This window comes from Chlorocebus sabaeus, chromosome 17, assembly GCF_047675955.1.
Source record: "Chlorocebus sabaeus isolate Y175 chromosome 17, mChlSab1.0.hap1, whole genome shotgun sequence".
NCBI lineage: Eukaryota > Metazoa > Chordata > Mammalia > Primates > Cercopithecidae > Chlorocebus > Chlorocebus sabaeus.
In genome coordinates, this window is record NC_132920.1 from 46,019,407 (window position 1) to 46,041,437 (window position 22,031).

Below are 22,031 nucleotides of genomic sequence, written 5' to 3' on the forward strand. Positions count from 1 at the left end.
CTCTATGGAGGGAGATGGGAAGAAACTTCTCTGGACAGGAGATTTAACATTTTACATATTATGCGGCAGAGATGGAGCATCACCCTGGAACAGCATGATATAGACTTGCCAGACGCCACAGCACCTGGACTACAACTGTGTCCATTTCCAGGGGTGCCATTTGCATAGAGTTCCATCAAAATGTTACCCTGTACAAGTCATGATACTTGGGTGGCTGTGGCCAGTGCCTTCCCTAATCTCTGCCTTTAACTTGTGAGGAAGAATGAGGATGGGGTGAGAGTAGAGGTGAGATGAGAAAGAGTAGAGACCCCCTTCAGCAGACCCAATACCAGGAAAAATTGCAATTCCCTTTCACTTTCTTCTCAGCTGCCCCAGGGTAGCAGGCGGCCACCCTTAGGATCAACCTCAAGTAGCATAAGGATGGGAAATTCAGACCACTGGAATGCTGATTGGGGATATACTCTGGGTCCAAGATTTGGGGCTGCCCATAGCTTTCAGAGTACTCAGCTCACTCTATATGTAGGACAGTGATATCTGGAGGGCAATTGACATCTGCTACCCCAGTTACTGAATCCTTTAAAGGAGAGTTTTAAGGCTATCTTCTCCTGGCACTCCTGTCTTTTGTTTCTAAAGTACAGAGCGGTGGACAGCAAGGACCAACAGCCATGGAGAAGTGTGGAAATCATTTACTACAAGTCTCCCAGAAGAATGCAGAATTTCAGATCAAAGTTAGAATGGACCTGTCAGGCAATATTTATCCTTCTCTTTCTGAGTTCTGATGACTGACATTGTTCTGTTTTCATTATTGGCCCTCAGAAGCAATTGTTTTAGAAAAATATTGTCTAGACTTGAAATTGAGTGAATATGACATTAATTACAGAGGCTTTCCTCTGAATGTCTCTTTGCCAGCTGTGTTCTCTGTGCATGAGCCGCTGGTGGCTCCCAGGAGATGCGCATGGTGAAGAAGGGAATGGCCGGTGTCAGAGACCTGCTGTACGAAGGTTCTGGACTCTGCCTTGAACAGAGGTCCCAGGTCCTCACATTTCACCCTCACAACAACCCTATGAAGTTCGTTCAATTTTCCCTGTCTTACAGCTGCAGAAACCTAGGCTAGGAAACTTCAATACTATGTTCAAGTTCAGACCCAGATCAGCCTAGTTCTGAGATGCGTGTTCTTTCCATCTACCAGATAGCAAGGTAGCTTGGAGTGAGATAGGATCCATTTAGTAATGGATTCACTTACATTACTAATTCATTGTATAGATCTTTAAGGCTGTTTTTCAGTTGTGAATCCCTCCATTACTGGGCCACAGCCTCCATATAGTGGGTTATGATGGCCAACATTTAAAAAAAAAAAAACTGAGAAAGAACCCAGCGTGTGCAAGTATGTAAGTAGTACTGGTTTTGTGGGTCTAAAGCTTACATGACTTGGAGGGCCCTATTTATGAAAAAGGATATATAATTACGATACTTTTTTTGAATAAAAATAAAATCACAAGAAATCAGGAGTTTTAAAAAGCTGACCACAAAATCCAGACAACAACATACTATTTTTATTAATTAGCAGTTTGACACACTCTATGGTACTAGTTATCCTACATTTGTTGGCTGAATACTCTGACCATGTCTTCATATAATAACAATGTTGTAATATTTTCTATGGAAAGATAATTTGATTTTTACCTTAGCATCATTGATTGAGACTTTTACAATCATTGGTAGAAAAGTTTCTTTCAGCATCACAACTTGTATTAACAGTGTCATTCAACATTTTAAGACTGTTGTCAGATTTGGGAAAATCTATCAAGTTTCTTTCATACATGAACTTAAGGGCTTGGAAGAATTTTCCACAGACTAGCTTCTGGATTTACACGTTTCAAAACCTGTTTCTCGTCCACTACCATGCATTTTTCAGCGATGGGTATCCCAGAACCATGTTCACATAGCACTAAGACCACTAAGCCTGCACTTTTGCATCGTAACACCAAAGGGTCAGCATGGTGGGCAATGGAAATATTCCCACAAGTCATTCCTATCTTGGGAGGTACTAGCAGTAACGTAACCATACAAAGAAGAGACTGTGAAATGTCTTTCTCTCTGTCTATTTCTCTATATCCCACTACACCCAAGCTACAAATATCCCCAATTCCCCATCTCGACTTCTGTTTAGTTGGCTCCTTGAAATTCCCAAGGGCATCCTAGCACTACCCAACATATGGAAAAGACTCATTGGAGAAAAACTGGAATGGAAAGAGACAACAGTCTCCGGATCTTACTTTTTCAAATGATTCAAAAACAGGTAACTATATGAACACCTCACATGGGCCCTTCCCAAGGCCTTTGCATATGAGTGACCCTGAAGCTTACATTTCACTAGCTTCGTAAGAAATTCTTTGCTCATGTATGTGCGTGCTGGGAGCCTTTCTACTAAGGGGTAAGACAGAATTCATGATGAAAATATGTGTTTTTCCCTCAGATGTGCAAGAGTGACAGCAGGGTTGAGAACTAGAGCTTTGGAGTTTATAAAATGCCAATCTTAGTGCTCCAAATCTGGAGCTTTTTCTAGTTCAGGAGCAAGCAAAGGATCCTTTTCTGTAAAGGATCAGAGAGCAAATAGTTCATGCTTTGTGGCCACATGTTCTCAATTGCAATCACTCACCTCTACCTTTGTATTGCAAAAGAAGCCCTAGAGAATGCATAAACAAGTAGGGTAGCTATATTCCAATATAACATTATCGAGAAAAACAGAGATAGTTGGCTGGCTCCTGTTCTACTAGATCTCCCTTGAGTTGAAAGTTCCCTGTATTGAGGACAGAAACGTCCTCATGGAGAGGGTGTGTGGCTTCCATCGCTGCCATGTGAGGCAGTCATTGCTGGCTCTCACCATCTTTTGGTAACTTTGGAGTAGGAGGGTTTTAAAGGAGAAAAGAGAGATGACTTGTGAGATAAACAACGTCAAGGAGTTTTTAAGTGCACAGATTTTATTTTCTGTTTCTTTCTCCAATCTGTAAGTCAATCATAGACTAACATATAGAGCAGACGTGGCTTTTTGAGTCCAAGCATGAGTCACTTCACTAGATGTGACTGAAATATTAATATTAAGTTAATCTAATTTGTTCTTTAAGTTTTTGAGAGCTCCAGTGAACCTTCTGGTACTGACCCTTGTCATTCATACCCACCACCTGTGATCCACATCCATTTCTACAACATACACGTTCACATTACCAACATCTTAATTTTCCTAGGTCAGAATATTAAAATGATTAAGGTAAAGCTTCTGTATTTGTCTTTTTGAAGCGAAGACTTGCAGAAGAAACACAAAACTATTATTATTATTTTTTTGCTTTGGAAACTTCAAACTATTTCATCAAATCACTATGATTATTGTATACTTCAGAGTTAAAATTAGGAATAAATTTTAGTATTACTTTCCTTCTCTCCTTTCTCTTCTCTCTTGTTTTAACTGAGTTACAAGAAAGGACTTGATTAAATAAAGTGGAAAGCATCATGTTGTAATTTAAAGTATTTTGGAGTTCAGTTTTCCTCCTGTATACATTCTCTTTATTATATTATATTTCCACTCCCCTAGTTAGATGTTTAGCATCGGTAACAGATGCATATGTTACGTCTAACATACACTGATGAGATAATGTCCAATATTAGTCTAACAAGTTAGATAATGTTCAGTGTAAATAGTATAAAAATATTTTGTTTAACCCTTTCAGCACAAGAAATTTCATTTACTAGTCCTACCAATAAAAGTAGCACTGGTAAATGATTAAATGATCATTGACATTTAATTTAAAGCAATAGTAAGTTCTGGCTAATAATGAGTTCAGTAGAGAAGCCTACTGACTATAACTTATTTGTGTTTGCTTTTTTAATTTTTTTTTTTTTTTTTTTTTGGCCAGAATTTCACTCATTGCCCAGGTTGGAGCCAATGGCTCACTGCAACCTCCGCTTCTTGGGTTCAAGTGATTCTCCTGTCTCAGCTTCCCAAGTAGCTGGAATTACAGGTGCCCGCCACCACACCTGGCTAATTTTTGTATTTTTAGTAGAGATGGGGTTTCACCATGTTAGCCAGGCTGGTCTTGAACTCCTGACCTCAGGTGATCCACCCACCTTGGCCTCCCAAAGTGCAGAGGTTACAGGGATGAGCCACCACACCCAGCCTTGAATTTTTTATTCTATTTCTTTATTTTTTGTGTGTTTGTTTTTAATTGCTTTCATGGAAATGATTAGAAATTTTATATTTCTTCTATGAATTGTACAGGACCTATCGGAAGGGACATGTCTAGAATTACACTTCTGATAAATGGTAGAATGGGGTACAATTTGAGGCTTGAGTACTCTATCCAAGAATTTCCCCCATGACAAGTGAGTAAGGGCTCAGTGTTGATTCTCAGATAGTCTGAGGATAGTATAGGGTAAACAGCAGGGCCTCTGAATCAGCCTGAACTGGGATCACTGGCCACTTGCTGATGGTGTGACTTTGGGTTATAACTTATCTTTCGAGCCTTTGTGTATCATGTGTGATTGGGAACATTAGCACTCACTTTTCTTTTGTCATTAAACGAGATTATGTCAGAACATTTGAGAAACTGTTAACTTATTGAGTTAGCTATACGTATTTTTTCTCTACCTCAGTTTCTTTAAAGCAGGGGTTACTGACCACATTCCAGTTACCTGGATGGCTCTTGATGATCCAACAGACCCCAGATGAATGAAATCTAATAAATAATTGAAAATCAGATTGCTTGTCTCTAAGATCATTTGACTGTCCCCACACCAACAGTGGGTACAAGTGAGCCAGAAACCTCAGCTCTCCACTCGACAGCGTTTCATGTGCATGTAGACATGTGGAGGGATGGAGGGGTTTGTAACAATAGATTATATTTTCACAGCTCTTTTACATTATGTTTTACAGAGCTCTTTATGTATGTTTCTGATTTTATTATCTTGGCAACTCTGAAAGATTTTCAGCTTCAAAAAGATTATAGCACTTATAAAAGTGCATGCAGTTTTCAAGTGGCAAAACCAAGGCTCAATCCCAGGCCTTCAAACTCCAGCTCCTTCTCAGTCTTCAGACTTTGCATTAAAAGACTGTATGTAGAAGAGGCTTTGTTACCTGTTTCATCAAGGTTTCTTCCCTCTAGGCAGAATTGTGATGGGAGGAGAAGAAGAGCAGAAGAGGACCAGGGAGGTGATTAGTAGAAAGTTACCTGCTTCTATACTGCAGAAGAAAGTGCTGGCTTTCCAGAGAGCTGGAAGAGGGAACTAAATTACTCGGGGCTATGTCTTCTGTAGCCTGAGAGCCCAGGGTCAGTAGTTCTTGGGTGTGTGGCTTTCCAGATTAGAAAAATTTTCCCTAAAATTGGAGGATGAACATGTGATTGCCAACTTTTTATTTTACTGAATGAGGATAGGACATAAAAACAAAAATGAAAACAAAGCAAACACTTGATACATACAGCCAATGTCATTTCAGTGAAGACATTAAACACCACCTCCCAAAAGGCAGAATATACTTTCAGAATAAAAGACTAAATCAGGATCTATCAACAATTCTCTCCCTCTCTCTGGCCCTCCCTCCTTCCTTCTCTCTGTTACTTCCTTTCTCCTTTCCCTTCCCTTCTCCTCTTTTTCTCTTTCTTTCCTTTTTCCCTCCCTCTTTCTTTTTATCTTTCTCCTCTTTCTTTCTTTCTTTCTTTCTTTCTTTCTTTCTTTCTTTCTTTCTTTCTTTTCTTTCTTTCTTTCTTTCTTTCTTTCTTTCTCTTTCTTCTTTCTTTCTTCTTTCTCTCTTTCTCTCTTTTTCTTTCTCCTTCCTTCTCTTTTTCCTCTTTTTTCTTTCTTTCTTTTTCTTTCTTTCTTTCTTTCTTTCTTTCTTTCTTTCTCTCTCTCTCTCTTCTTTCTTTCTTTCTTTCTTTCTTTCTTTCTTTCTTTCTTTCTTTCTTTCTTTCTCTCTTCTTTCTTTCTCTCTCTCTCTCTCCCTTTCCTCCTTCCCTCTCTTCCTCCCTCCTCCCTCCCTTCCTTCCTTCCTTCCTTCCTTCCTTCCTTCCCCCCTACCTCCCTCTCTCCCTTCCTCCCTCCCTCCCTCCTTCCCTTCCTCTCTCCCCCACTCTTTCTTTCCTTCCTTTTCTTCCTTTCTCCCTCTCTCTCTCTCTCTCTCCCTCCCCCCGCCCACCTCTTTCTTCTCACTGCAGCCCACTCCATGAACTGGCTGTTGAGAGCCAGGACCAGAGCTCTCAGTCCTCCCTGGGAATGCATGCCTCTCCATTTTGGAGTGAACTACACAAATTGTGTGTTTCTTGGAGTCTCTGAGATCTCTGTTTCCAAGAAATGTAAAGGATTTAAAATACTAGTGCACTATGACATAAGAAAGCACACAGCAGAGCAGTCAGCCACCAAAGTGTTGAAATGTGCCCACTAAAAACAAAGGGGACCTACCTCTGCTCTTCCCAAAGGTGGTGCAAAGAGCTCAACAGCCATAGAAAACACGAAGTCTGAGAACTACCCATGCACTTGACAGCTCTGGAGGGGTCCTTGGTGAAGAGCCTGGGTGGGTCCCATCAGGAGAGGGTGGAGGCTGTATTGCTTGGAGAGCAGCACTCCAAGTTGGACGTTTCCCTTTGCAGTGGGGAGATTGGGTTTCCCAATGATTGAATTTAATGCTCAGGAAATCGCAGTTGAGCATGAATCACTTCATTTCGTTTATGTTGCCCCACCTTTCTACCCACACCCCTCTACACACACTTAAACCACCCCCACAGTGCCCAGAAACTATCCACGGGCCCAGTTCTTTAGAAGTCAAGATTGTTGGATTCTGCTGTGACTGTAGGGAGGTGGGGGATAGGGAAGAGATACAGATTCCTGGGGGGTTTGTGAAGACAGTTTACATCCTACAGACTCACTAAAGTGTTGTCCATTGATGGCAGAGTTGGCCTTACCTGGAGGCTTATGAGAAGTGCCCCACCCCAGAACTAGCAAATCAGAATCTGCATTATAACAAGTTCCAGGTGACTCATGTACACATTAGAGTCTGAGAGATGCTTGTCTACAGCACCCTGGGTTTTAAAAGACCTCTGACACTGGCCTCTGCCCATAGCTGAAATGTAGTTGGTAGTTTTCAAGAAATTAAAATAAAAATTCCTTTACAAGTATAGAGTGAGCACGAGTCAAATATTGGTTGAACTTATTAATCAGGGATTCTGCAGGATGCTAAAACTATTTTAAAAGAGAATACAAAAGGTGGCAGTGTAGATAGCCAATGAAAGAAAAATTACTGAAATAAGATTAAAAACTTTAACTGTAAAACTAGTTAATGTACTATAAGACAATAAAACAGTAACCTTTGGGGTTATCTTTTCTAACAGACAGAAATTGATTGCATTGCTACCAGATAAAATTGTCATACAGCCTATCAACCTTCTACAGATTAGCATCTAACTTTATAGAATTTGGGCTCTTGATCAATACTAAATACATTAAAAACACATATCTCCAGGAGAGAATCAAACAACTCCTCAGAAGGCTTGTTAGACAATGCTCTAGAATAACTCTGAAAGGGAACTGTGCTTTTTTCACATTTCAGATAACTTTTTAAAACATGGAATATGACCAAAGAGGTGCTACAAGCTTCCTCCTGGCACAGAGCATCTTCATCTCCTGCCTCCCCAGGACATGAATCTCATTCCAGTAGGTGTCAATACTCCTCGTGGGAGACCTTTTGTGGTTAGAAAATAAGAATTGAGGCAGTGCTTTCAGAGAGCGCCCATGAAGATGCATGTGGTTTACCTAGAAAAGAAATGAGAGGAATGAAAGCCTTGTCTGTTTCTCTTCTTTCCACATGTTGACATGGGTTGCTTTAGCTGGTTGGCTACCATCATAGATGCCAGACAGCTCAACTCTTGGGAGATGACAAGCAAGATTGTCAAATAACAATGAGAACGTGGATTCACAGAAGGGACAAGTTTTAGGTGTTTTGAGAGCCCCCAGCTAATTTGGGGTTCTAGTACCAGAGTGACAGAGTGGCTAGCAGCCCTGCCTTGATGGGAAATGAGGTAGAGCTGGATATAGTATTTACAGCATGCCCTTCACAGAATGTTTCTTTTACTTAGTGGAGAGCCCAACGCCTATTTGTCCTGCCCCAGATCAAAGGGTCCCTCATATTGGAACCTTGTTTATACTGGCAGATGCCCTCATGGCTCTTGTCTGAGTTGTGTCCAGTTCATGCCTGCCTGACCATCACTCTGGTGCTAGGAACCCCTTCTTTTGTTCCCCTCCACAAGACATTCTGGCAGGGGCTGGTGGGGGGTAGGGGGTGGGAAACTAGCCTGGAGCAGTCCCTGGTTCTCCAGGTGGAAAGCACAAATTCAGTCCACCATGACAATGGGAAACAGGTTCAAAGGCTTTCACTTACAGATCTGGACAGGGAGGGTGCAATGAGTCTGGAGGGCAGATGCTCCCTCCCTGGGCCATTCAAGGCAGAAGTGAAGAGTCAGGCAGGGAGAGAGAAGAGAGCTCTGCAACTAGCAGCATAGATAAAGGAGTAGGGTGTGGGTCATTCAAGTTAGAGGGCGAATGCCGGAATGCTCTCTTTAAAGGAAGGATGGGAAAGTGGGGAGCTCCATCTGCAGGGCTGGAGAGACGTCTCTGAGTTCTTGAGCCATTTGGGTGCTCTGTTGAACTGGAAACTGCGTCAAGGTGACCGAGACCGGTTTCTCGTATGAGAAAGTGAAATGGCAGAAATAGATGTCAAGGCAACGTAAATTATCAGAATTCACAAGGATAGGAGCAGAAATCACAGATCTGAGTAGGTCCCATGAGAGTCTTCCACATGGGCACCTGGGATCTGTAGGTAATGTAGACTTGTGGCCTAAGATAGGCCGATTGAGGGAAGTCCCTGGGGGCCAAAAAGTGAGAGAGACAGAATTCATTCTTGTATCATCCACTCAATCTTTATTGACCAATTACTGTGTTTGGGGCATTGGGCTACTAAGATGAATAAAAATCAGTCTCTGTCTTCAAGGACAGTTGAATCAAGGCATTTAAACCTGGGCTTCATGAGGGGACATCAGGAGGGTTCCTAAAATTATAAGCATAACTTTGTATTTATGTTAATTTTTCTGGGAAGAGAATCTGTAACTTTTGTTAGAATCCTAGAGTTTTTGTTATCTGCAAACAGAATCTAATGAGAGTTCAAGCAGAAATAAAATGTTAAGAAGAGGGCTCAAACTCATAAAATATGCATCGTTAGCACCAGAGGCCAGCAAAGTGGGCACATGAATCTCTGTAGAGTAGGAGTCGTGCCTATTTAGGAAGCTCTCTCATGGCGAGTCCAGTGAGCCTCCCAGTGTTGAGCACGTCATTGAGAACCCTGGTGACCTGGCTGAGCAGTCATCACAGTCTCCCTGCTCCTTCTTCCTGAAAAAGTGTTTCTTCCTCCTCTCTGCTTTCCCAAGGCCCCATTCATCCTTCAGGGCTCCAATCCTCCATGGGACTTTCCTAGAATTCTCCAGCCCTCAGAGACCCCTTTTCTCTGAACTTCCATGTCTCGTAACCTGCCTGTGCTTATTAATATTTCATGTCTTTCTTTTCAGTACATTTCAAGCAATTTTAGAGCATGGAATGGAATGGAGGGTGCTGCTCCTTTATGTCTCAAAGCATTTGGCTCAGTGCTATCCAGCATTGCTATTCAATGGTATTGTGATTTTATTTTTTATTTTTTGACTCTCTGGCCCCCTGTATAGGAGAAGGGAGTTTCTTCCTGGGCTCCTACTGACAGAAACAGAAAATAGTAAGAGACACAGACATAAACCAAAGGGAATAAAGTGGTAAAGACTAGAAATTCACCGTTGTGGTTACAGCCGCCATTTTACTCCATTTCTAACTTGAACCATTTCCTTTGCAAATTGTTTGGCATGGAAACATTTCAACGCTGCTTGAGGGAGGTGGAAAAGAAGATACACTAAAGAAAAATGCAGTCTAAAGAGGCAAAAACTGTAAAAAGGAATACAAACGGAGGTTTCCAGAGTAAAGCAAGAGGCTGTGCAAATAAACAAAGACGAGAAGAAACTTCTCCAGACAACACGGGCTCATCGTTGTCCATGCATTGCCCACAACTATGTTTGCACAAATATATCAGGGATATCAGGAATGCTGTAATGATACTCCATCACCCATGGTTCTCGTTTTAACCACTGTAATAAGCAAAACATACACAGCACATTGCTGGCCCTAAAGACTATAATTTTCTCTGAGGAGAAATATTGCAAAAAGGGAAAAAAAGAGAGAGAGAGAAGAAAACATGATATTTTGTTCAGTTCCTAAAAAAAGCATTTTTCCCCTTTCTCTGCTGCTCTTTCCTTTCATTAAACTGTCCTTAAGTGCTTTTAGAGAAAACTAAGTAGGCCACAATTCTGGGCTGCTGACTGAATAATTATAAGTCTGGGAGTCTGCTGGGATGGCCAGAGAGAGGCCCAGGTCCCTCTCCTGAAATCCAGAGACCCTTGGGGATTGTGCCAGTTGCGGCTGGACTCCTCACGTTGAAATGATTTCTCGTTTTGAAGGAAAATCAGGGACATTCTTATCCCTATTAGTCCTCTGAGAACTTGGGCCACTGCCAGATTTTATTGGAAAATTGCAACAAAAGAAATTAGAGATAGTGAGTTCTTATATTCGAAGGGTTACACTAGAGGCATATCGAAGCCAGATTATTTCCAGATCAGCTCTGCTTCATGAGTTAAAATATATTCTCTGTTTTTAAAATAGTCACAGTTCCTCAGATTCAGATTCTTATTGTTAACTATTGTTAGTTTCTCCTTCTCTCTCTCATTCTCTCTGTGTATGTCTATAAGAAGTTGTTATAAGTTTACTATAGGGAAAGTTACAACAGAAAGATGAGTGAGCACCCTACGGCTAAAGTTGAAAGCAACTCAACATGTGTCTGTTTACTAGGGCCCAGGAGATGGCTGGGTACATGAAGGGACACCAGAGAGAGACGCCCCAGAGGTCAGGACACATAATCCACTGGAGGATAAGACAGAGATGATATATACTCAAGCACAAAATAATCATTGCAAAAGATCTGATAGCAAGTATGTTTGATGTTTGAGTCCTGCCATGATGTGAATGTCTGATTCCCAGGGACAGCCCATCATGGAGAAAAAATCCAGGCTTGGGAGCAAGACATACCTGATGTTGTGTTCTAGCTTTACTCCTTGTTGGTTGCAAGCTGGGCAAATTGTGTACCCTTGTTTGGTTTTTGAGATGAATGAAATGTAGCATAAGACTTCCAAGTTGCTTCTTATTCTAAAATTCAGTATTTCCTCCTTTTCTAACTTTTCTGCAAATCTGGTAGTCTTTGTCCAGGTTGTAAGTATAGCCTTAAGGTGGCAGAGGCGACATAAAGTAGGTGTGTACCCTTTCTCTGTCCTCACCCACCCTCTCTTCCCAGTACTCTTATATCATCACATGCCACCCTGGCAATTCTTAATGTAGTGTCCTCATGTTCTGAAACAAAAACTATTTTTGGTGGTGATGGGGTAAATGTTAGAAACGTGAAAGAATGCTACTTTGGGAGGCCGAGATCACGAAGTCAGGAGTTCGAGACCAGCCTGATCAACATAGTGAAACCCTGTTTCTACTAAATATACAAAAATTAGCCAGCCATGGTGGTGAGCACCTGTAATCCCAGCTACTCAGGAGGCTGAGGCAGGAGAATCGCTTGAACCTGGGATGCAGAGGTGGCAGTGAGCCAAGATCATGCCACTGCACTCCAGCTTAGGTGACAGAGTGAGACTCCGTCTCAAAAAAAAAAAAAAAAAAAAAAAAAAAGGAAATAAATGTGAAAGAACACAAACCACAATTTTATGTAAACTCAACATAGTGAATTGGGACATGTGTTACGTATGTCTTTGTTATCTGGCAGTGTAAAGATCACAAATACTAAAATAGGAATAGAAACCAAAAGATAAAGGAAAATCATGGGCACAGTCTTATACAAGTCTCTAAGTTAAAGTTACCCTACACAGGTAAAGACTAGGTCTTCCTTTCTAGTGCAATGTTGGGCACGTAGCTTGGGTTAATAGTTCTTGTTGATTATTGGCCAAAATCAGCACTTTTGATCTAACTGAACCAAACTCCCTCAGGTACAGCCATAAGGGAAAATACAGGGGCAGGTGATAGGGTGCCTATTTTCAGGGGGTCTTTGAGGTGAGTTGCAATTCCTGGAGGGACTGGAAGGAGGAGAAGTGGTTAGCTCTGGCCCATGCATTCCCAGAGACTCAACTGGCCCAGTCCCACATGTTAGCTGAGGCTCCTCATTCTGAAGTTTTGCTCCTTTAGCTCCCAGAATAATCGATATGGCTGCTTTTGCATGTTATTCTATTATCATTTAATGGTAAAACACTAAGTTTCTTATGATGAATTTAAGTGGCTAGCATAAAACATTCTAGGCACAAGAATGAAAGCTACTTATACCATGTTGTGTTGATGATGGACACTTTGAAGCAGAGTGTACTCATCATGTGAAGACTGTTTATCAAATGCAGTCCTGGGTACTTTTTTCTTCTAAGGGAGTGACAGGGTAGATTTGTTTGTGAGGGTGTGGTTTTGACTAGAATTTCTGAGCAACGAAAAAGCTGTAGTGTTAATAAGGAAATGTAGATGCTTCAAATGTAACAATAATTAGGTAGGTCAGTGCAAACATTCTCTCCTCTCTTCTTCCAGCGTGTGTTTTTGGAGATGACAAAGTGGTTGGCTATGCTTAGGAGGCTCAGCTAAAGACACTCTCTCCCACCTCCCTAGCCCAGGGGAGCCTGGAGTCCTGTCCCTGCGCTAGGGTAGGTGCTGGGAGGCAAACATCATTCCGTTTCTCAAGTAGATGGTCTGCTTATCTCTGAATCTCAGTCTCTCCCACACCAATGAGTTCAGTGAACATGTTAGAATTCCCATAAGGAGCAGTCCCTTCAGCCTTGTTATCAAGTGCTATTTCCAAACCTCTGGGCCCCTCCCTTCTTGCTGTCTTTCCAAGAAGCAGTTTTCACTTGAGGCTCCCGCTTTATAAATGTTAGGCTGGCTTCTCTCACTGTTCCTTCATGGAGAGCTCCATGAAAGGAGGATTAGGGCCATATTTTGTCTTCCTTGGCAGAGTTCCCGTGTGATCTGTAGAATGATTCTCCCAATATATTACAAGGCAGGCCTGGTGTTATCCTGCTTTTGGTTCCTCAAGAAATTGCACAGCAGTAAGTACAGTGCCCACACGCTTTGCACAGAGTAGACAGTCAATAAATATTTGTTAGATGCATAAAAGCAACTCACGACCCTATTTTTGTTACTTCATTTTGCATTAACAATGTTTGGAGGTGATGAATGTTGGCTAAATGATTCCATGTTTTATCAAATACCTTTCTCAGCCAAATTTTTATTGGCTGAAACTTGAGTCCACCCAAGACAGGACAGTTGTTGAAGAATGTCCCTTTGTCCTATGCCCTCCCAGCATCCTCTACCATGCCTCCTCCCTCCTCACAGGAGGCATCCCTTCTGTAGCCCTCCAAGGGCTGGACAGTATTGCCCCCACCAGTCTGCCACCGTGACTGAGTTTGGGCTTCCATTTATACCTGTTCTATGACTAGCAGCCAAATCTTGCTAAATGTAATGTATCATTTGAGTTCTCTCTCCTGGGATGATATAGTTGCATTTACTAGTAGCCTTTGGGAGATCCTGTGCTTTAGTTTCCAGAAGTAGTTCACAGTAAGGATTTTGGGAATAGACATTTAACAGCAACAGTAATTTATCTCTCCTTTAGGACTAAAAGCATATTGGGGGTAGTCCCCTTTTTACTCATCTTGTATCCCTGGAAACACTCACTCTGGTCAGTTATCAATAACATTTCATGAATAAATATTGAGATGACTAGCTAATGTAATAAAATAATTTGAGAGATGATATACATGAATTAATATAACCCTGCCCATGTGATATCTTTGCATCCTTGACAATTCTTTTCAATGGCTTCAACCCCTTCAGTTGAGAGAGAAATTTTTCAATATGGGGGTTATGATAAGCAGTCTCTAAGATGGTTCCCAATGATACCCATGTCCTGATATTCATGGCTTTGGGTAATCCCTTTTCCTTAAGTAATTTGCTTCTAATCAATAGAACACAGCAGTATTGATTAGGTTACAAATGATTGTCACTTCCTTCCTGGTAGTTCGCTTCTGTGCTGGCTTTGATGAGGCAAATTGCCATGTTAGAGGGGTCCATATGGCAAGGATTGGAGAGCAGTTTTCAGCTAATAGCCAACAAGGAACTGAGGTCTTCAATCTGACCGCTTATAAAAAATTGAGTGCTGCTAACAACCTTGTGAGCTTGGAAGCAGATACTTCCCTGGTCAAACCTTTAGAAGAGCCCTCACCTATAGCATGAGCGCAGCCTTGTGAGATCTTGGAGCAGAGGAGCCAGCTGAACTTCCCACAGAGTCCTCGCCACAGAAGCTATGAGACAATTGTGTTATTTGAAACTGCTAAGTTTGTGGTGATTTATTACACAATAGAAGACTAATTGTGTAATAAATTAGTCTTTTTTACAAAAGACTTGACAAATGACAAGATCTCTTATGTCATTTGTCATCCAAGTTGTCCAGGCTTCCCAAATGACATTTTAAATAGAATTAACTCTGGGGAAAAATGACCAAAATTGAGTTGAATGATAGTCTGGGTTTTGAGAAAGTGGCACCTTTCCATCTTGTCTCATTCCTCAACATGAATCCTTCAAGGAAATTCATAGCATTGGCCAAACTCCCCAGTCTCTAAAATCCTAAAGAACTCTGATGGTGACCGAACTAGCGCCAAGAGAACCTTTTACCCCGTGCCCCCTGTCTAAGCCTACATTCATGTCTCCACAGAGGTCTGCTTTGGTCCTTAGAGATGTCTGTCTCCCGGTCCTAGGGATTCTGTACCTGATCCTTATGTCTGAAGGAAATGGCAACAGTGGGTACCCCATCACCAACTCTAGCAGTGGGTATCAATCTTTGCTTCACCAATCATCTGGGAAGTTTGTTCAAATAACACATTTGAGCCTCACCACTTAATTCAGAGGGTCTAAAATAAGGTCCATGAAAGATCATTTTTAATAAGTTGCCAGGGGGTGCTGATGGTGGTAGTGAAGTCCCAGGCTTTCACACACCCTGGTCCAGAGGTTCTGAAACTTTGTACAAAGTTTTCCCAAGAGCACCAAGTGTCTATATTTCAACGATCTGCCAACAGAATGTCATTGCATGCTTATGACATTGGAAAAGTCAGAAAAATTAACCTCTGTAGACCTCAATTTGTATAAGTGCCATAAAAATTGAGTAATCTAGATATTCTTCTTTAGTCCTGGAAGTTAAATAGGGAAAGGGATAGTTTACTAGTAAAAAGAGAATTCACAGACAGTGATCAGACACCACTCAAAAGTTATTTTAGCCGGGCGCGGTGGCTCAAGCCTGTAATCCCAGCACTTTGGGAGGCCGAGACGGGCGGATCACGAGGTCAGGAGATCGAGACCATCCTGGCTAACACGGTGAAACCCCGTCTCTACTAAAAAATACAAAAAACTAGCCGGGCGAGGTGGCGGGCGCCTGTCGTCCCAGCTACTGGGGAGGCTGAGGCAGGAGAATGGCGTGAACCCGGGAGGCGGAGCTTGCAGTGAGCTGAGATCCGGCCACCGCACTCCAGCCTGGGTGACAGAGCAAGACTCCGTCTCAAAAAAAAAAAAAAAAAAAAGTTATTTTATATTAACCCCCTTGGCCCTTACAACAGTCCTGTGAGGGGGGTGCCATTGTTAATTCTACTTTACAGATGAGGAAACAGAGGCCCAGAAAGACCAGGTGACTTTTTCAACGTCACACGTGTGGTAGTATACGCAGGACTCAAATGCCAGCAGGGTGGTTCCAGAGTCCATGCTTTTAACTACAGGGCTAGACCACCTCTCCTTCAAACTATGAGTGTTCCTGAGTTTGTAAAAAGTGATATCAGTGTGGACTGCACTTATCGGGGAACACAAGTTGTGACTGAGCTTTATTGTCATTGGCAAAAGCCATAAAGAGAAAGATACTATAAACAGAGGGAATACCAACAGGAGGACAGAGAAGGGAGCCTGAGTGTGACACATGGGTCAAGTGATGAGGAGACTGGCTGGCCAGAGTGTGGTCCAGCCGATGAGCAGTGGAGGGTGGGGCTGCAGAGGGGAGTGGGCTATGGGGTGGCAGAGGAGTGGGGGCCTGAATGCCACGTAGAGGAATTGTTGACTATCCAATAGCCTTTTCCCCTTCCCCCTTGCTAAGGAGAACTCCAACATTCTTATTGTCCCATGGTTGTTCTAGTTCAATTAGAGGCACTCTCTTCCCTTTTGCTGGTGATTGGCCTAGGGATAAGTATGTGACTCAATTCAGCCAGTAAGATACAAGTAGAACACTGCTAGAGGCCTCCAAAAAAGATTTTTGTCCATAATTAAAAAAGGGAAATTGTCATGTCTTGAATGTCTGACTCCAAAACTCATGTTGAAATTTAATTGCCATTATAACAGTATTAAGAGGTAGGACCTGTAAAAGGTGATTAGGCCATGATGTCTCCACCCTCATGAGTGAGATTGGTTTTGTTATAAAAGGCAAGTTTAGCCCCCTCCTTTTTTTCTCTCTCTCTCTCTCTCTCACCCTCTTGCCTTTCACTGTGAGATGATGCATCAAGAAGGCCCTGTAAGATGTTGGTCCCTTGATCTCGGACTTCCCAGTTTTCAGAATTATGAGAAATAAATTTCTACTCATTGTAAAGCACCCATTCACAGGTATTCTGTTGTTGCAGCAAAAATGGACTAAGACAGAGATGCCAGAGTTAAAGCACTTCTGACCCCTGCCTTACTTCTTAGGATACTGTGGTGTGAAGACGTGATGTGTAGGCCTTTGACAGCCATCTTGTAGCCATGAGGGGAAAGTCAGAGAATCACGGAAATGCTAACTCAAATACCTGAATTCATAGAGCTACTGATCCAGTCCTAGAACCACCTGCTTCTCTTCTTGGTTTTTTGTTTTTGTTTTTGAGATGGAGTCTCTCTCTGTTGCCCAGGCTGGTAGTGGCATGATCTTGGCTCACTGCAACCTCTGCCTCCCGGGTTCAAGTGATTCTCCTGCCTCAGCCTCCTTAGTAGCTGGGACTACAGGTGTGTGCCACCACAGCTGGTTAATGTTTGTATTTTGGGTAGAGATGGGGTTTCACCATGTTGACTAGGATGGTCTCGATCTTTTGACCTTGTGATCCACCCACCTTGGCCTCCCAAAGTGCTGAGATTACAGGTGTGAGTCACCGTACCTGCCATGTTCTTGTTTTTATGTAAAATAATGTAATGCCTTTATCACCTGGGCCACTGGCAGTTGAGCATTCTGTTGCATACAGCCACACACATCCTAACTAATAGAGAGTATCTTAGGAAACCAAGGTCTTTAGTGAAATAATAATAATAAGAGTTATGAACAGGATTGTACTTCCACACACATTATTTCATCTAGTTAGAAATGAAAAAGCACCAGCTTTGGAGTTAGAGAGCATGGGCATGAGTTCCAGCCCTGATCTGGAAGAAATTATCTTCTTGCACCTTAGTTTCTTCATCTGTAAAATGCAAAATAACATCTCCCCCTTCAAGTTGTGAGAACCAAAAAAATAATATTTTATGGCGTCCAGCTCAGCATCCAGCACTAGCTATGTCTAGAAGATAGATATATTGACAATGATAATAGCAAATGATTATGAGTTCTTACTGAACACCAGCCTCTGTATCAAGGACCTTATGTGTATTGTTTTATTTAATCCTCTTGGAAATAGGTATTATTAAAAACTTCAGTTGCATTTATTGCTCTTAATCACCAGAGCCCTTTTGAGGAGGAGGCAGGGCAGTGCAATCATCATAACTCTCATTCTGTAATTGAGAAGGCAGTGCAGTGAGTGGAAGTGATTCTGATGGCAGAACCAGGGTGTAGCTGGAGTCTCCTCAATGTAAATCCCAATTCAGAGCCATGACATGTTAGTGACTTGTCTCAGAATTTTGGTGGCTCAGTCTCAGGGGTGACCATTTCCCTTTCACTGGCTTTGCTTGTTAATAAACATGGTAGCATCTGTGATAGTTATTAACAATATCTATCACCAAATACACTGAAGGAGGGGAAATTTAATGCTTTGCGTGTCCCAGGAGAGGTTTGTGGCTTCTACCTGATGTGCCCAGAGCATCTGTCCAAAGGTCATGATGGACCCGAATTAATGAGGTTGTTAGCCAGCTCCCCAGGGGTGGTAACAAGGGGCCTTATTAGGAGAAGTTTCCCCTCGCTGAGGAGTTCTTTGCAGGGTGATGGACCAAATTGTTGGCAGTGGGAGGTCTGGAGAAAGATGTGGGGCTCTTCTTATGTGGAAAAAATCCTTTGAGCAGGTACATGTTCCTTTCCACTTCCCTGTGGAGACCACCCACATGTTTGTGTGCACTGGAATGGGGAGGGTAAGCGGCCATGTGTTTCTATTTAGGTGTGGGTTGCCCATTTGTGTAAGTGTCACTGCCTACGTTGTTTCAGCCCATGTGGCCTGTGGATTCTGAACGGCGGCGCTGACTCCTTTGCTCTGTTTTTGATCATGCAAGTTGAAAAAAGAATCATGTACGTTAGAGAAGGACTGAGTCATTAATGGACCTTCCTTTGTGTCCGGAGGGTCAAGTGAGTTTCTCAAGTTCACACAGCTGGTTTGGTGGCAGAGCCAGACCCAAAACCTGGAACAGTAGCACACCAAAGTAGAAAGAGCTAGGGGTGCCAACGAGTGCCCGGAGTTGTAACACTCCAAAGGACAACAGTCATCTGGGACAAGTCTCTCTCTATCCATCCATCCATCGTCCATCCATCTGACATCTCTCTTTATACAAACGTTTTCATACACGTAAACAGATAAACATATACGTGTTAAGATACACGAGATACATGCTATATATTTCAGCCATTCGTCATCTATGTGCATATGTCCATATGTATACACATATATACATAGATTACATTTAGAATATAAATACAGGTACATCACACACACTATCTCCCTATTCATTCACGCATATATTTCATATGTTTATTCTTCCAACCATCTGCTTGTTTTCTTAACCCTGATAATTTTTAATGGGTGAAGGGGACCCTAAAAGTAGTTTCTAAGGATGCTTGTGTGATTGGTATCCCTCCAAGATGTCTCAAGATTAGGATAGGTCCTTATTTGGAAAGTGATTGTCTGTGTGGTCTGGTCTGAGGAGGTTGTTTCTTCCCTTGCCATATTCACTTCTGTGGTATCAGAGAAAAGAAGATCAGTAGATCAACTGACTTGTGATGGGACTAACAATAGTTACGATGTATTGACTGCTTATTATGTTTAGGAGTATACGTAGCATTGTTATTTGCATTATCTTGATTGGTCCTCATTTCAGCCTACAAAGCACATGCTGCTGTTATACATCCATTGCACAGATGGTTGTGACCCAAGGTCACACAGCCAGTAGGGGACAGAGTTGGCTTTTACCCCATGGTGCTCAGAGCTAGCCTGATGTTTGAACAGATTCCAGCTGATCTCAGGCTGTCCTGAAGCCTGCTTCTTCCCTTCTGGTATGGGCTGTCCTTGGTGGGAACTAGACCTGAGGGCCCTGGAGCTACATGGCAGGCATCTCTGTTACCATCAAAACTCGTGTTTTGCCCATGCCCTTTTCCCCACACTCAGGAAGTTCCATGCAGAGGTAAAGTGTGTACTGACAGCAGTGGCATGATTTGAAGGCTGCTCGATGGCCCCCAGTCTTGAGTCCCTTCCCTGGAGTCTTGTTGTTGATAGCTAAAATTTGAAGCATGGCTTTCGCTTTCAGTTTCCTTTGACTGCAGACCTTTCTTATGGAGAAGGTGCACCCCATAATTCTTGAGGATTCAACTTCTCTAATTTGTATCTGAAGCTTTCCCAGCTCCCAGCCTGGAAGACTAACAATATGAGAACATTGGGATCTCAGGGGTGAGGGATGAACTGAACTGAGGGGGGAAAGAGGGATAAACAGGGAAGCTGAAGGGCTAAAGTTGGACTTCAACTACAGTCTCATTGGGCCACATCAGCTCCACATGAATCTGAACTCCAGGATGCTCAGCTTCCAATCTGGCTGGGGCCAAAGCAGAACTCTCAGCCATCAACACCCAGGGAGAAGTTGCGTGAAGAGCAAGAGACCTGCTGTGTGGTGGGTGTTTGCAGAGGGCACCAGGGAGGCTGCCTGTGGGTGGCACAAGAGCCCGACTCTGGTATTTCCATTCCCGCCTGATGAGGCCGAATGAGCCGGTCTTCCCAGGGCAATTGCAGCACAGCTCATTTGTGCATGTTTTACAATGGTGTTGATAAAATCCCCATGGAGCCCCGGAGCATGTGTGAGGAGTTCCCACCAGAAATCTAAACAACGCCCTGGCGTTGCTGACAGCTTAATAATGTGACAAAGTTCAGCTTGTTCAATGACAGGGACAGGAATGCAGCTGGGCTGGTCTGACCCAGAGCTTTGAAAACATCCCCCCTTTACTCTGACCCAGCATTTGACAAATAACCTTTTCTTAGCCTCCTTGAAGGCACCAGACAGAACCAAGTGCCATGCAGGGGCCACATGCCACCGTTAAAATGTTAAATGGAGTGGCGAGGGCCACCAGAGTCACTTGGGGCTGACATTTATCTTTATTATTATTATTAATAATAATGCATATATTGCTTTTTTGGTGCATTCCAGAGTTTTTTTGCACTCCTAAATCATGTGGCTGTACATCACCCAGCCTGATAAATCACCCAATGAACCCAAATTCAATGCAGCTGTCAGGTCAGATCTGCGAGAGGCAGAGTTAGTTTAATTGAACTGCAGCAGGGAACCGACGGGCGTTGCCCAGAAAATCAGAATAATAGCAGTGTTGCCGGTGACATTTCAAGAGCTAGACGTGAACTGCTAGCTTCAGCTTTAATTTTACTTGAGGGAATGGGGGGACGGGTGCAAGGAGAAATCCAGACTTCAACAAATATTTAAACTCTTAGGTTTTTTTTTTTTCCTGCCTCAAAGCCAGTACAGACAATGAGTTCCACATTTAGAAATTTCAGTAGAAAGAATCCCATTTTTTTCTTCTTTCTCCAGCTTCTCCACATTTCTTCTGCTTGCTTCTTCCTCTACTCCATGCCCCCTTGTTTTCAACAAAAAGAAAGCTGAAAGCAAAGAAACAACAGGATTTGAGTTGGAGCCGATTTAATGGGCCAAGAGGTTACATATGGAGCCAACAAATCATGCAAGCATGAAGGATATTACTGACTTAAAGTTATGTATGTTAAAGCCCAAATCTTAACAGCATTCATAAAGGTAAAGGTAACTAATGGAGAGGCTTAACCGACAGAAAATGGGCTTTTCTCCCTGGCTGCCCTGCCTCCCTCTTAAAAATGGCAGTGCATCTCAGCTGGAGAAGGCCTTCCGGCGGCAGATTCTCCCCGTTAAGTCATGAGAGGGGAGGGCCTCAGTCTTACCAAGAAAAGACAAAGCTCAGCTGGGTTCTGTACCAATAGAAGGCTCCAGACACCATTGTTTGGTTTATTTTTGTTTGCATTAAGTGTGTCTCTTCATATGTTTTGGGGTTATCAGAAAAACCATTCCCTTTACCCCCTTAATTTTTAAAACTGTGTGTAATTTTAGGGAAATTTGATCCATGTGTTTCAGATTCATTTGCACTTAATCATGAAAATATCTCTGGAAAGAGCTATTTTCTCTCCCAGAAGACTTTGGTGCCCTTTTAAATAAGCCCTGTAAGTGCCCTTCCACCCCAGGCTGCCCTCTTCAAGTGCAGAAGGTTGTGTTTGGCCAAAGGAAAACCAACCTGACCACCAAGGGCATGGGTCTGGTTTGAAATGTCGAACTCGTGAACTTGGACTGTATTCTGGAAATGGGGAAATGACTTCCCCTTAGCCCCAGTGTTTACATAGTCAGAGAAAGAAGCT

General features: G+C 42.6%; 1 protein-coding gene across 1 annotated transcript in view; it reads right to left on the minus strand.

Moving 5' to 3' along the window:
* Positions 1-20,972: 20,972 nt before the first annotated feature.
* Positions 20,973-22,031, minus strand: part of CLIC5 (chloride intracellular channel 5) — a 199,189-nt gene continuing 198,130 nt past the window's right edge. Inside the window, exon 6 of the mRNA XM_073006043.1 lies at positions 20,973-21,251. Within this exon, the coding sequence (XP_072862144.1) occupies positions 21,237-21,251 (15 nt within the window). The 3' untranslated portion in view covers positions 20,973-21,236. The remainder of the gene's footprint in view (positions 21,252-22,031) is intronic.